This window comes from Equus asinus, chromosome 17 (genome assembly GCF_041296235.1).
Source record: "Equus asinus isolate D_3611 breed Donkey chromosome 17, EquAss-T2T_v2, whole genome shotgun sequence".
In the NCBI taxonomy this organism is placed as follows: Eukaryota; Metazoa; Chordata; class Mammalia; order Perissodactyla; family Equidae; genus Equus; species Equus asinus.
Window position 1 is genome coordinate 32,458,087 of NC_091806.1, and position 16,731 is coordinate 32,474,817.

Sequence of the window (16,731 nt, forward strand, 5' to 3'; positions counted from 1 at the left end):
AGAATAAAGTACCTAGGAATAAACATAACCAAAGAGGTGAAAGATCTGTACACTGAAAACCACAAAACATTGTTGAAAGAAATCGAAGAAGACACAAAGAAATGGAAAGATATTCCATGCTCTTGGAATTAACGTAGTTAAAATGTCCATACTTCCTAAAGCAATCTATAAATTCAACACAATACCTATCAAAGTTCCAACAACATTTTTCACAGAAATAGAACAAAGAATCCAAAAGCTATATGATGTTATAATCCAATGTTACTGCAATTGAAAAAAAAAGTTATTATAAAGGATGTTGAGACAACTGATAAAATTTGAATATGTCATTTATTAGATAGTAGTAAAAAAAATGTAATCTAAATATCAATCCTAAATGATGATGTAATTCCTAAGTGTATAGGAGTGAAGCATACTAATAAGGATGTTTGCAACTCACTTTGAAATGCATAGAAAAATAAGGTAGATTGATGAATTGATGGATGGATAAATGAATATATAGATTATATATATATGTGATAAATCAATTATAATAAAATATTAGCAATTGAAGAAACTAATTGTTCAGTATAGAGAGTTCACTATTAATTATTTTCAACATTTCTATAAGATGGAAATGTTTCATAGAAAATTTTGCCAAAAATGTAGTCTTGTTTTATAGTCACAGACCAGTGAGGTGTGCACATCTGGATTACACAGGCTTTAACTGCAGATCCTTTTGTCATTTGTCCTGGAAGTTACAGCTCTCACCCCAATCGCTTCTGAGGCTGTTTGTTCCTCTTCTTCCTTTCTCTCTCTGGAACTAAAAGTTTTGGTTATTTTTTATACCTCGTACCATGACACACATTTAAACATTGAGCATGCTGTAATTAATGAGTGCTCAGAGTTGTAACACTGCAGGAGAGATTATTCTCAGGATTTTCCAAGGTTGGAGATGGTTAGGACAACTTGGTTCTGTTGAGAATTTTCCTCAGGGCCTCCTTCACTTCCTTGTTCCTCAGGCTGTAGATGAGGGGGTTCAACATAGGGATCATTGTTGTGTAGAACACAGCCACCACCTGATCCTCCTGTGGGGACCGGCCAGAGTTATCTCTCAGATACATGAAGATGAGGGTGCCAAAGAAGAGTGACACAGTGGTAAGGTGGGAGGCACACGTAGAAAAGGTCTTGGCCCTGCCTCCAGGTGAGGAGATCTGCATAATGGCCAAGATGATAAACAGGTAGGACACCAAGATCACCACCATGCAGGCAGGAATCACAAAAATGGCAAACACAATAATTACCACTTCCTGGGTATAGCTGTCCCCACAGGTCAGCTTTAAAAGAGGAGGGAGGTCACAGAAAATGAAGTTGATCTCATTGGTTCCACAGAAAGAGAGAGTGAAAGCTGAGACTGTCCGCACCAAGGCACTGAAGAGACCAGCAATGTAAACTACAGCCATAAAACCCAAACGGGCCTTCTGCGTCATGATGGTGACATAAAGCAGAGGTTGGCACACAGCTACATAGCGGTCATAGGCCATGAGGGCCAGAAGGTAGCAGTCAATGGAGCCAAAGAAGGTAAAGAGGAAGAACTGAGCAACACAGCGTGTGTAGGATAAAACTGTCCCATGCTCCAACAACACGGCCATCATCTGAGGCACAGTGACAGATGAGTAGCAGATGTCCATGAAAGAGAGGTGACTCAGCAGGAAGTACATTGGAGTATGAAGCCGATGATCCACCCAGATCAGGATAATCATGCCCGTGTTCCCCAACAAGGTGATGAGATAGATAGAAAGAAATAGGAGGAAGAGAGGGAGTGCCCATTCAGGACAGTCAGCAAATGCAATAAGGAGGAATTCAGTCACTGAGGTGAAGTTCTTCTCTGCCATGGAGCCAGAGGTACCTGGGGATGAGAATTAAGTTAGGAAGCTATAAATAGGACTTAACTATATTTCTAGCTTACATTTATCGAACATGTACTGTGGAAAAAATATGCCAATTGCTGTGTGGGGCCTCAGAGATGACTGGTCTTAGCTCCTATCTTCAAGGGAGTTCTGTGACATAGAGTCATCTTAGTATGTCAGGAAAACTGATATGGGTAAACATTTTTGGAGTAGGACCGCATATTCTCCATATTTATTGCTAACTAGCTGTGTGAGTTCCTGTAAGTCAGATAATCACTTTTACGCAAAATTTTTCTATAGCTGCAATAGGGGTTGTTACATGGGATCCTGCCTACCATGAGAATATCTATTTCAGGACTCTGTCCCTTTTTCTCCATGACAACAGCTCCTCCCTTGTTTCAAACTCTCTTCTTCTCTTGCCTGGGTCAAAACAACAGTAGTGTGACCAACAGATGTCCCTGTCTTCAGACTTGCTTCTTGCCAATTCTTGCTCCTCATTCTGGCCAGAGTGATATTTCTAATAGTTTCATTGATCAACCTCACTCCCCAGTGAAAAATCCCACATTGCACCCTATCAAGGATAGGATATTATTTTGACTCCATGGCAGGTCAGAGAATGTCCTCCATGAGATCTCCCCTACTTCCTTCTTCATGTCCCTTTCTTACTTCTTCCTCCTTACACCCACAGCCACACACCATCCTCCCACACTGTCTCCAGCCACACTGAATTATTTTCAGCTTCCCTAATACCCTGTGTTCTCTCACATCTCTGTGCTGTCTGCAGGCCACTCCTGCTGCAGCACTTTATCTTTCCCATCCCCAGGGTCCTGCCAAATTCCTACTCTAACTTCAAACCTCAGTTAAGATAGTAATTTCTACAGGAAGTCTCTCTTGAGTCTCTCTTCCCTGGTCAGGGCATGTGCCCCTGGAGCTCATCACACAGTAAGAGCTTAACATGTTTTTGAGGGATAAATAAAGTTATCAAATGAGATATGAAACACCTCACAAAGGCAAAGACACTGTACATATGTTCAAGTGACTATTTTTCTTTTTAAGAAAATGTTTAAAAACAAAAAATATCTGAAGACTGAGAACTCATTAAAATCTATCAACATTCAAGAAGGTCATAAGCCTCCTTGGGTTTACCTTTCCATTCTCAACCTAACAATGTGCTTACATACCAGAAAGCTGCTGAGTTAATTAGAGCCTCTTAGTTTACCAAAAATAGTTTTTGTGAGAACTGATATTGTGCTTAATAAGAGAAACTATTCTAAGTGATTCATACATTACGTCATTAGGAACAAAACTGCACACAGAAGCACTATTTATCTCATAACAGGATTTCATTAGCATCATGTGTCTGCTTTAACAGCCCAACAGGACTCAGGAAACCTCTAACTTTACATAGACAATCATGAATACCAGCACTGCAGTCTATTCATGTCTGAAGGCTGATGGAGACTTTTGTGCTAACTGATAGAAAGTCCTTTGGCAGAGCTGCAGTGCAGCAGGATAAAGAAGATATTTGATCATCTTTAAAGTGTTAGACTTTGGCAGATACTACACTGTTGGTCTGTCATGTTGGGGAAAATGATACATAAAAGAAATAGGATCTGATGATCTGAATTGAGCTTGAACCAAGAAACCCAGTTTTCTGGATCAGTTTTTAGGATCAGTTTTCTCACCTGAATTCCACTGCACCTTTACCTGGACAGTCCTCTTCTCTCTTTGTCCACTAATTTTCCTTTGTCTCTAAAGAATCATTTCTCTTCCACTGCTTGGAGAAACATGCTAAGAGCATAGAGGAGAGACCACTGTGCTGGGCAACAGGAGGTTTGAGTGGTTCTTCATACCTGCTCAGTTATGACACTGAGCAAGTTAACTAACCTGTCCAGGCCTTAGTGTCCTTCCCACTCCCACCACACTCCCCTCACACACAAAAAATGGTGAATCAACATGGGGACAATAATGTCATAAATGCCTGAATATTGGTCTCTGTGCCTATCATCCTTAAATCCCTTGTCAGTTCTGGTCTGTGAAGCATTTTCTTCTCTCTCTTCTCTTAATCTTTCTGTTTCCGTGGCTGGTAAATCTGGTTAAGATGCATTCTACACCCTGGTTTTTGTTCAATTGCAGGCTGGGATGGCAGAAGTTGGAGAAGAGCATCTTCCCGTAGGCTCCTGGCTCAAATGCAAATCCCCTTTGGAGAAGATACTGATAGTTGCTACAAAATCACTGAAGCCCCAAGTTGATGGCTAAAGTGTTCTCTAAGGAAAGGCAATTATGGCTCATGTGGATTCTTACCAAGGCACCTGGTCCCAGTCCCAGCTTTCAAAGCCCTATGAGACACCCACTGGGTGGAGTCTAAAACCCCTGAATCCCAGCTTTGCATGGTCCCTTGAGGAGCAGATGTTTCTGTCTGTAACTCCTGCAGTCAGAAAAATGTCAGAAATTGTGCCCACTGCTGCCCTCATCAATGTGGCCATGTCTTGGAAGAAGGGTGCTCTGTAAACTCAAGGCTTTGATCCACATTATCCAGGAGGACACAATGGGGACTCTACACAGGAAACTCAACAAGACATATCATATTTTATAAGTTTGCCCTCCCTAGGGATCAGATGTTTCACTAATTTTCTCTTTTTTTCCCTTTAAAAATAAATGAAACCATAGGGAAGACAAAAGCCTGGGTTGTTCCCCAGAGGAGAAATTGTCAAGTTCTTCTTGCTGGCATAGTCTTTGCCAACTCTCTGAATCTTTGACCATGTAGTATTTCTTCAGCCCCAAATTCATATACATTTTGTTAAGTCATTGAATTTCAAGTCTCAGTTCAGAAAAGGAAATAAGGAAGATGGGGAAGAACAGAATAATTATTCTTTTTGACAATTATGAGAACCAAGAAAAAATGAGAATACATAGCCCATTGATTCATCACTGTGCTAATAGTTCTAAATGAAGAGCAAGAGATACAAAAGGAAGCAAGTCCCTCCCAAAGAGAAAACACAATACCTGTATAAAAGGAATGTGCAACCTAATAGGTAAGATAATTATCCCTCCTAGCAAATAGCAAGTTCTAAACTCTTAAGTGAGATATAGGTAAGGTGCCATGAGGATTCAGTGTAGGGCAAGGTTACTTATCAGTGGGGTAGATCAGGGAGGGCTTCAAAGAGGAGATGGAATTTGAAAGTTTGGATACAGGTGGGAGGGGGAAGAATGACAGGCAAAAGTCTTCATGAAGAGGAATCAGCGTGAGCAAATTCACAGGGACAGGCGAGCCCAGGGACTACTGCTGGGACAAAGAGTGTGACTTTGGAAACAGCGCAGGATGACTCCAGCCAAGTCCAGGATTAGGGTGAGGTGAGTGAGAAACTCAACTCAGGTGTAAAAGTTAAGGTGGCACCAAAAACATTAGTAACCAAAGTAAATAATAACGTAATGTTGTTAAAAAATCAAAAGCAATGCAAAATATCTATGATGAAGAAAACATCAAAATTTCCAACAAAGACAGCAATAGTATCACTGATTTTATTTTTGCCTCTGTCACTAATACAGCTCAGAATAGCACTGGAGATATGCTTGAAAAGGGAGGACAAGACCAAGGGACTTCCGCAGGGCATGCTTAACAAATGTCTAAGGACATTCCATTTCTTTCGTCTCAATTCTCCACTTAGGAAAAGAACTTATAGGAAAGCATCTTAATGACGTCTAATGCTTGCAGAGTATCTTTAACCATGTCAAAGCACTCTTTGCCTCTCTTCACAAGAGCCCTGCAGGATTAAGAAATATAACAGGACTCTCTATTTGTACTGATAAGAAAACAGAGGTAAAGAGTGGTGACTAAGGTTGTAGAATCACTGGGTGAGTGGAATAGAAATTTTGTCTGTCCTCTGCACACTGGTTGCTAATGCACTCTGCCTACACCACAGCCCCTACTATGCAAGAGGATATTTTTTTTTATGACCACAGACAGATACATGCATATGCATGCCAGAGCTCATTGGGTGAAGAAGTGAGTCTTCTAGGCTATGCTTTATTAACAGATAACTGAATTTCAAATATTTATTAATATTTCTCCCCATTAAAGTATGGGATTTCTTTGTTGATATTCTGCCTGTCTTCCATTACTTTCACTGGAGGCAGGCTTCATGAAAAACTCCTTTCTGGAAGATTCTCTACCTCTGGGGGCCTGGTTCCATGCCTTGTGTGCTGTGAACACTTACAAATGATAATAAGAGCCCAGAGTGTTAGTACAACAGAGGAGGCTTTTGATGAAAATTTTGCAGAGCTGTGAAGATAATTAGTACAACTTGGCTTTATTATGAGCTTTCTTCAGGGCCTCCTTCACTTTCTTGTTCTCCAGCCTATAAAATCAGAAATTTCAGCCTGGGGCTCACCACTGTGTAGAACAGGGTCACAGCATTTTTCCCCTTTCAGGAATTGCATAAATCATTGAAAGCATAGGTTAAAGCTTGAGTCACAAAGATCAACCCAACTGTAGTTATATACGAGGCAAAGGTAGAGCAGGTCTTGGCTTGGGGACCTGATTTGCAGATGTTTAGATGACCTTGTTGATGAATAGGTAGGTGAACAGGATCAAAGCTAGTCTGATCAGAATCATAGCAAGAATAAATCATATATAGGAGCAGAAATCGTATGAAGAGAAATAATATATGGCAGCAGCTGCTAGAGGATGATATCCACCTGGGTCTGTGCCAGCAGCAATAAGAGGTCACAGAAAATGAAGTCAATTGATGAGGGCCATGGAAAAAGAAGGAGAAGATGAAATGTGTAGATAGGATTACATTTGTCAAACCCTCTAAAACATGCGGTCACAAGCCTCTGCCAGACACTGTGGGACTCATGGTGGTGGCATAAAGCAGGGGTTAATAACGGCCACAAAATAATCATAGACAAATCTGAAAATCTAGTATTTCCAAAGATGAGACCTTAATTTCAATCAAGTAATATTTTTGGATTTTATGCACTAGCTTGCCACCCCCATCATCAATTCCCACCACCCAATATCCTGTGTTTCTTTTAGTCCTTGTTTTACCGCATGATTCAGGAAGTGGTGGTTACTTATCAGGCACTTTCCCTTCAGAAGTAGGCTTAATACATCCTGGACTAAGGGAATCAATTAAATTTCTAAAAATATTTTTAATGCATTCAAAAGTAATAGTCGACACTAAACACTAAAGCTTTTAATTGCAAGAGAGACTATGTTGAAAAATAAAAGATTTTCCTTGAAATTCCCCCAAATGAATCTTGTAGTATAAAGAGCAATCTTGTAAGACAGGAAGCAGAGAGTTTATAGCATGAATCTAAAATGCACACTAGGATAAATAGTCATTTTGTTACTTAAAAGGAAAAAAATGATGTTATCAGCAGGCAGGAGAAGAAAAATCAGAAGGTATCCTGATTGGATTATAGATGTATATTTTATAGACGTTGTTAAGAAGAGGTCAGTGCCCCAACATCCCCCAACCCCAGATGAATCCCAGAGGAGGTCAGTAGGTGATATAAGCCCCATCTCATTTTTTAGAGGCCTCTGGAAGAGAGATACATGTGCCTTACTCCATAGGGCAGTGGCAAGCCTTCTGGGAATTCTCTGCATTCAACATGTAAGCAAAGCTACATACCAGCAATGGTTGATGGAGGCAGAGTAACCAAGAGCAACTTCAGAAAATCCTGACACCTCAGTGTAAAAAATTGATGAGAGGGTTGAGAAACCAAAGGAACTTTATGGCCATACAAAAAGAATGCAGAGTATATGTTTTTTAAGAGAGAAGCCATAGATTGGCCATAGACAGCAGCAAATACAAGCATATGACAATAAGAAACAGAAAGAACCAGAACTACTTACCTCTGTACAGAGGATGGTGAGGACAGAGTGAACTAATTGTACTAAATGTCCTACTCCCGACGTAGGATGATGTATAAACCCCCTGGGAATTTGGATCAATCCAAGAGGAAAGAAGAGAATAAAGAAGAGAGAGACTTTTGAACTGATTGAGTTTAAATCCTGAATAGGCCATGTATAATCAGTGCCTGAGTTGCTGTGGATTGGAAAGGATTCAGTTTTCTTGCCTTCAGTGGAAACAAGATTGAGTTCAGTTAGAAGGCAATTTTAAGTTATATTTCTTGCACAGCTGTATTGAGACTGTAAATTGTAAAACGATTACATCTACAAGAGTATGAAGCAAAAATGCCAGCAGGGAAGACAAGAATTGTAAAAAAAAGTTAAGAGGCATAAAAGATAAATATATATTTAATAAAAGTTCAAGGAGGATATACAAAGAGGATGAGAAACTTAAAGTAATAATAGAAGGAAATTTCCTTGAGCTTAGAAAATAAATCTCAAGACTTCAGATCCAAAGAGCTCACCAGGATCCTGATGCCAATATTAAAAATAAGACATACTCCTAGACTCATGGGTAAAATGAATATACTACACATTTCTGGAAGAGAAAAAAACCAAATAACAACAACAAATGATCAGTAAGGAAACAAGAAATAGACTGCCAGCAAATTTCTATCTGCTGTAGCGAATACTGGAAGTCAAAAAAAAAATTTCTATAAAGATCAGAGAAGATTTTGAATCTATAATTCAATTCCTAACCAAACTATCATTTAAATTTTAATTAATCATACAAGACACATTCTCTGACCACAGTGTAAGGTATGCAGAAATTAACAAAGGTCTAGCTAAAAGGAATATCAACCAATTTGACATATTGAAATGGCCTGTTCAGTTACACTCAAGATGAAGTGGTACCAATCCTGAAATTTCAAGATATTTGTAAATAACTGACACTGATAAGTGTGTATTAAAACCTGTGAATTGTAGAAACTGTGGTAAAAGAGAAAAGCTATATTGGTAAACACATTTATTAGACACTGTGGGTGACAAAAATAAATGAAACATGTTGCAAGCAAATACTAACACACACACACACAAAACCAAAAGAAAAGAGAAGGAAGTAAAAAAAATAAAGAAAAAATAGAAAATAACAATATATAAGACAAATCTTTAAAAGGATCTGATAAATAAAATCAGGAGTTGACACTTTGAAATGATCCATACAATAGTAAATATATTGTCAGTCCACTGCATAAAAAAGATACAGAAAACAAAGCAAATATATCCCGTTAGGACTGAGAAATGAGAAAAACACAGTTTGTAGATTTTAAATTATGGGAAATAACAGTTCATATTTATCAGATAGACAAAAAATTAAATATGACTTGAAGCTATGTGTATCAATATGGATAAATCTCAAACCCATTATTTTGAACAAATTGCTAGAGATTTGAATTTTATGGCACCATAGATATGAAGTTTTAAAATAAATACAAATAAACTGGGTTATTATGGAGACATAAATATGTGATAAACGTATGAAAGCATTGGTGGAAATGTTAACACCAAATTTAAGATAATAGTTACCTCTGGAAGAGAAATAAATGTAATCAGAGATGGGCACACAAAGGTTTCAAGAGTATTGTTACTATTTTATTTTTAAAAGTATTAACCATATATAGTAAAATGCTAAGATTTAGCAAACCTAAATGGTGGGTACATGAGTACCCATCATAATTCAAAATCTAAATGGCATGCTTTATTTCTCAGGAAAATATAAGTTACTAAACTAGCACAAAAGAAATACAAAACTAAATATACTGTCAGAGTTGAGAAGTAGTCAAAGCCCTGCCCCTATGAAAGTCATCAGAATATGATAGTTTTTAGGATAATGTTCTTGCAAACCTGCAAAGAACAGATAATTCCTGTAATATTTAAACAATGAGTACTCTTTGGATATAACAACACTAATGTCAAAACCAGAGTCAATAACATATATACACACCAAAATAAAATCGTACAAAAATCTCCAATCAGGAGCCTCATTTTAGCAAGTCCTTTGCAAGGTGATTGCAGCTCTATCCTTCAAGAGACTGAGTCTATTTCCTCATCCTTTCAATATTTGCCTGTTTTATGACTTTGTCCAATAGCATGCAGTTGAAGAGTTGGTGTTCTGAGTTCTGAGGCTCAGCCTCAAGAGACCTTGCACATTTCCAATCTGATTCTTGGACCTGGCCACAGCCATGTGAACAAGCTTGGGCTAGCCTATTGGAGAATGAGACATTATGTGAAGGACAGCCCAGTTGTCTCGTCCAAGGAATGCCTATAACCAACCAACTTCCAAATATGTGATAGAACCTAGTCAAACTATGCCTGGAGCCAGAGTTGACCACAGATGCATAAGCCTCCCCAACTAAAATCAGCAACACTAGTTAGCTGACCCATAGACTCAGAAGCAATAATAAAAGCTTATTTCTTTAAGCCAATGAGCTAAAATGACAATAGATAACTGATATACTGATAAAACATGACAAGTTGATCTTAAGGTTTATCTAGAATTTTAGATATGTGAAAAAACAAAGAAAGTTCTGAAAAAGACTGATATATTTTGTTCTGATGCTCTGACAGATATCAAAATAAACCCCAAATCTTCATAAATTAAATTAAATACTGTTATAAGCTTAAAATATATCTGTGGGGAGAAAAATAAGTACTGAAAACAAACTCAAGTAAAAGTGGAATATGATATGAAAATGAAGTGTTGAATTAAGGGGTAGAGAAACCATAAATAGTATATGGACAATTGACATACCACTTCAAAAAATAAATTATGTATGACTCAAAATTTTGTTGTTGTTAGAGCTGTTGAGTGGATTCTGACTCCTAGTGACCCTGTGAACAGCAGGGCAGAACCATAGCTCGTCTTGTTGCACCATGCTCACATCTTCCAGTGCTATATCAGGCAATGCTCCACTGCTATTCATAAAATTTTCATCGCCAATATTTTTGGAAGTGATTGGCCAGGTTCTTCTTATAGTCTGTCTTAATATGTCAGCTCCACTTAGTCTTGGGTGAACCTGCTCTTGTTTTAAATACTGTGGCGGCAGAGCTTTGAACATCACAGCCACTCGTGGCCACCACAGAATGAAAACTGCCAGACAGGTGTTGTCCTTCCCTGATGAGGAAACGAACCCAGGTCGTGGCAGTGAGAGCATCAAATCTTAACCATTAGACCACCAGGGCTGGCTGAATCAAAATCACTTATTTTTTGTTTATTTACAAAAATGTGAGAGAATATTTTCACAAACATTGGGTAGAGGGGGATGATACCAACCCTGATATCAGTTTCCCTACATTAAACCCAGCATATATGGGGTTAAAAACAAAACACTCATTCCCTGCTTACTCCCTGGCTTCCTAGCTCCAGAATCCACTATCCTCCATGGAGACAGACAATGCCAAGGATAAGCACCTGGATTCATTATCTCCTCCCCACAAAGAGATACAGGCTAGTGGGAAAACTCCGACCAGCAAGGCCATATGCTCCCCCTCCCCTACCTAAAATCCCAAATAAAAACTCTTCCTTTTAGGTTTTCAGGCAGTTTGGGATTTCAGCATTTAGCTGCCTTCTCTCCTTGCTCAGCGCTGTGCAATAATAAAATTCCTACTTTCTTCCACTACACCTGGTGTCAGAGATTGGCTTAATGCGGAACAGGGGTGGGAACTCACTTCAGGCTTGAAATCAAGGACAGCAGGGAAGCTGGCACTCTTCATCATGAAATTAAACATTGCACCTGGCCCAGGTGTTGGAGAAACTTTGGAGGAGACCTGGCAGGAGCTGAAGTGGCAGTAGTCCTGGTATGGTCCCATGGCAACCAGGTGAACCAGCAGGTAACTGACAAGGTATGTGAGCTGGAACAGTCTCCTTCTCCAGAACACTCTGGCCCTCTGCATCAGTCTCCAGAGCCTAAACGGAAGATGGCTTCTACTTCATTCACTTCCTTCTTTCAAACTCATGCAAAATGTTCCTTGTGGCCCACACTGAACCAAAACTATGCAAGGAAAGATATTGTGGGAAATGAGGCTCCAGCTTGTTTAACTGACAAAATAAATCCACCAGCAATTCCTTTCTAACAATTTACCATCAAAGTGCTGAGCATGAATTTGTAGCTACTTGGGCTCAAAGATGTTTCTCCCAACACTGTTAATTATTAGAAGGAATTAGGGAAATAAATGGATAAATAAAAATATCTCCACACAACGGAGCCTTTTAATAAGAAAAAAGCTTACCTGCAATGAGTGAGTTACAAGGATATCCATAATATAAAGTAAAATAGCAAGTTGTAGAAAATGATGTAAGATATGATACAATTTTTGTTTAAAAAGAAGTATATAAATGTTTGATGATTATAAAAAGATTCATAAAACGTAACAGTGGTTACCTCTGGGCAGTTAGATTGGGAGGAAGAGGGAAAAGTAGGGAGCCACTCTTGCTCTTCTACTTCATATATTTATCTATCCTTTAATTTCATTAGAACAAAAATATATTATTTTTGTAATAAGCAACCAGATGAAGAAAGAGGCTAAATACCTAAAAATGTAAATAATGGGAATCAATAAAATGCTAACAAAAATATTTGAGAATCCTAGGCTCTGTAGTCAATGAACTAGATCTCATCTATTAAGATACATGAAGTTAGTAACTATTATTATTATTATTTTTATTATCATTAATTTTATTTGGTTAGTCCAAGGAGGCATTTTGGTGACCCACCATGTCTGCCTCTTTCCTGCAAGCTGAAAGACCTGAGAGAAGCAATTTTTAAATATAGAGAAATCTAGGTAGTGCTTTGTAATGTTCCTGTGCTGTACAAACAGCAGAATCCCCTGTTCAATTTTGGAGCCCCAGGAGGTGCATAATTTTGTAAATGTCGGATCTTCAGATGAAGGAATTTCCCTAAGGATGTGTGCACCACTGAGGCACTTGAAGGGAGACGATTTCCCTACAACAATACTCACTTGGGTGCCTGAGGTCAAGGAACATATTTTAATCTCTCCTTGGCACTGCTGACAACACCTAGCCCCTTCAGTCAACAAATACTCATTAACTGTCTACCAAGTGTCAGGCAGTGCTGGAAAGAGAAGTGAGCAAGGCTCACAGGGGCTCTGCCCTATTGAAACAGTTAAGGTCCGTTTGGAAAAAACAGACACTAATAAGCAGTTTGTGTATTTCAAATGAGAGCCAAGAGGGTGCCATAGAAGCAGACAACCAGCAAACTTAGTCTGTCAGGGGAATCAGAGAAAAGCTCAGTAAAGTGTGCACAACTTGTTTAAGGGCCGTGAACATGGGAGAGTCTGTTGCCAAAACACTCCCTACACAAAAGGGATCAGGGAGTCATGAAGCCACAGGAGGTAATAGTAAATTATCATAATACTTTTAATAGAAACCTTGGAAGAAACAAAGTTTGTCTTCTTTCATTCCACAGACATCAAGCACATGTCTGGGGCCAAGAAGTATGATAGATGTGTCCAATCTGAAGGAGTAGATGCATTCTCTCATCACTGAGTCTGCAAACATTTACTGGGTACTTACTTACTATATGCCAGGTACTGTTTTAGGCACTGAAGACACAATAGAGAACCCTGCCCTCATGAACTCATGTAATTATGTGGCGATAGAAAATAAAACACAAAAAGAAAACATGTTATGTCAGATGGTGATAAGGGCAATGCAGAAAAATACAGCATAAAAGGATGTTAGGCAGGTTGTTTGCAATTTTAAACAGGGTGATCAGGGAAGGCCTCATCAGCAGGTGATATTTGAGCAAAGATTTGAAGGAATCAGGAAGAAAGTTACACAGCTATCTTGAGGAACAGCTTCTAGTAGAGGGAACAGCAAGTGCAAAGGTCGTGAGATGGGATCATTCTTGGTGTGTTCAAGGGTCAGCAAGGAGTTCAGAGTCTAGCAGAAGAAGTAAGCATACAAAAGGGAACTATTTTATAATTCACTGTGACAAGTGATGATGCTGGATATGTTTGCTAATTAATTAAAGGAAGCCATGGCAGACTTCTGGCGATGGTCTACAAAGAGAATGTTTGATATTGCTGGAAGCACCTGCGCAGCAAGGTCAAGGTTCAACTGAACCACTGTGCACATGACAAGTGAAAAAATTTGATTTGGCAGCATTGGGATGGGTGTGGACCAGGTGAACCTGATCAGTTTCCTCACCTGAAACCCACATCACCTTTCCCTCAACAGTCTCTTTCCCTCCTTGTTCATTGTTCTTTCTTTGCTCATGACCTTCTGCTCTTTCGCTGATCGTCATCTCAGACTGAAGGTGTAGAAAAAAAGTACTGCATGGGGCAGCCAGACCCCTGGGTCCTCATCCCCATCCGTCTCCCCAACCCCACCACCATCCTTCATTAAGTACGTGATCCTCAGTAAGTCTCTTAATCTCTCTAAGCTTCCACTTCCTCATCTGTTTTTGAATACCCGCCATCAAAAAATATATATATGAGGATAATGACTTATCTATCTGAAGACAAGAAACTGGAGGGATTCTAATTTAATAATTATCTTTTCTTCCTCTTTCTCTTTCCATAAATTCCTACCTGTAGTTATTGTACATCCATCTCCCATGAACGCACAGGCAAAGTGGGGCTGTGGGCTCCTGGCTCCAGCATACGATTCTACTAGTATGTTCTGACCCAACACTGTTGTATCCAATCAATGGTGACCTAGGTCCCTAAGGAGAAGTTACTGCTGCTGTTGGGGCTTCTTACATGCAAATGGCACTTTTAATGTGGGAGTAGAAAAGGTTTCTCTTCTATCTCTGTTTCTAAAAGCATTTGCCCTGTCGGGCCCCCCTAACATGGCTGAGGGAGCCTGAATTCTAGTTCTGACTTGTCCCATGAAGAGTCACCAGTCTTGCAGGGTCCAGTTTTCTCAGTCAGAATAATCTTAAGCATTGGATTATTCAGTCACAGTCAGAATAATCCAACACTTCACACAGAGATGATATAATGGGAATCTATTCACCCAGGGAAAAACAAGGCCCATTATAGCCACAGTTTGCCCTTCTGGGGTTAGGTGCTTCACCAAATTTCTCCCTTTAATCGTTAACACAAGAGAAACCCTAGGGGAAAATAAGTAGGACAAGTGCATTGCCCAGAGAAGCAATTGGCACAGTCTGCAGGTTGGCATGACCTTTGCCAGCTCTCTGCAGCTGAGAAACTGTGGCAATTATTCTTAGCATCTGATGCACAAGCATTTTTTATGAGTCTCAAACTGTCCAGGCAATAAAAAGGAAAGGAACAAGGTCAGGAAGAGACTCCTTTGGTAAAAGTGGGATCAGGAAGGGGACAGGTGGAAGCCACCTGCACATTCAGCCACTTTGTCATTTTTCACTTTGGAAGGTGCCCTAGAGACCAGACCCTAGAGACACAGACACACACAAACATACATACAAACACACATATACACACATACAGATACACACACATAATTCCTGCCTTGAAGAATTTCATAAGCTACCATGAGAGCTAGGTCATATATATAAACAATCATTTCCACACCAGGATGGAAGTTCAAAAGAGATGATTTCCGGAGATGTGGCATTTGAGCTGAAGCTTGTCACTTAAAATTGTAAACTCCCTATTCTCCTTGCGATGCCATATTTTTCTCCAGAGGAATTATCATCTTCTAAAATAACATATAATTTAGTTATTACATTTATCATCTGTCCCCCTCACTCCTATTGAAACTCTGACCAAAGCTGCTTCTTCACTTTCTTCCCACTGCATCCCTTCTAGTAGAGAAAAATGCAAACAAAGAAAAACTGATACGATCTTATATTTCTAGAGTGCCTTTGACCATTCAGATCAATATCCCATCCATTTTATGCTCAGAAGAGCTCTGTGAAGAATGGTGATTATGTGACTCTCCCCATTCTGCTGAAGCAGTAACACAGGCAGGGAGTGGGGAGGAGAATGGAAGGTTACTCAAGGTCATTCATCTAACACCCATTAACCTTATAGAGATGTCCTTAGTCTCTCCTGGTGCATAGAAAGCACTTTAGCTACAGAAATTATTACTTCATTTTATTATATCATATTTTTTCAGGAAAAAAAGGTATTAAACTACCTTCTTAGTTAAACTACCAGCTGGCTCTGTGAATATTTTTCTGACTCCTTTGCCTTTCCTGCCTCCGTACAGTGCCAGAAAACAAAATCACCCTTCACTTTAATGCCCTAGCTCTCACAAAGATCCAGGACAGTCTTTCTCCAACAACCAGAGGGTGCCATAGACAGCTTCCTTGCTCTTGAAACAATTTTAGTAGCGTGTATTCACTAACCACATTCTTAGTACAGTTGCAAGTTAGAGAGCCTGAGTTTTATCACCTTGACAACCCACTATTAGTATAATATTTTTTCTATGTATCACTACATAAAACACATTCAAACAAAATACAATATTTATAAAAGATGAAAGAGGATTTTCTTTAAAGAAGTTATGACACTTTTGCTTATTACGATTTCTTATTACTGGTAACTGATGACAGTAATGACAGATTGGTATGCTACACAGATACAAAGAGAGTTAGAATAGCTGTTAGGAGACTCCCCCAAGGACTCCTTATTTTTCTTGTTTCTCCTGGATATAAATCAAAGTGTTCCATGTAGGAATCCAAAGTCCACGAGACTCTTCATGAATCGACTCCTGGCTGCCTACAATAAGAGGATTCATTACAGGTTTAGGTGGGGAGAATGGGATCTGTTAAAGATTTCTCAATTCCTCCAAGCTATCACCAATCTAATGACTGTTGTTTTTTATCTGGACCTCTGTAATAGTAGCTATGTAGATTCTGTAGTTTCTCATGTGGGAAACCTGGATAAGAATTTGTTGCTCTATTTTGTTGCTCTCTGCCAAAGACTGCAAGGAGCAACCAATACTCTAATATCCTAATAAGCCAGTAAGACCTCTAA

The 16,731-nt window shown here is 39.2% G+C and overlaps 1 protein-coding gene across 1 annotated transcript; it reads right to left on the bottom strand.

The window, feature by feature from the left end:
* Window positions 1-938: 938 nt before the first annotated feature.
* On the bottom strand, window positions 939-1,874 carry LOC106822158 (olfactory receptor 9Q1-like). Its single transcript, XM_014827199.2, has one exon. It carries the CDS (start codon window positions 1,872-1,874, stop codon window positions 939-941), a length of 936 nt encoding a protein of 311 aa, XP_014682685.1.
* Between the last annotated feature and the right edge of the window lie 14,857 nt (window positions 1,875-16,731).

Bases quoted from the DNA above. Each gene is read 5' to 3' on its own strand.
- LOC106822158 (XM_014827199.2), bottom strand. From the start codon at position 1,874: ATGGCAGAGAAGAACTTCACCTCAGTGACTGAATTCCTCCTTATTGCA.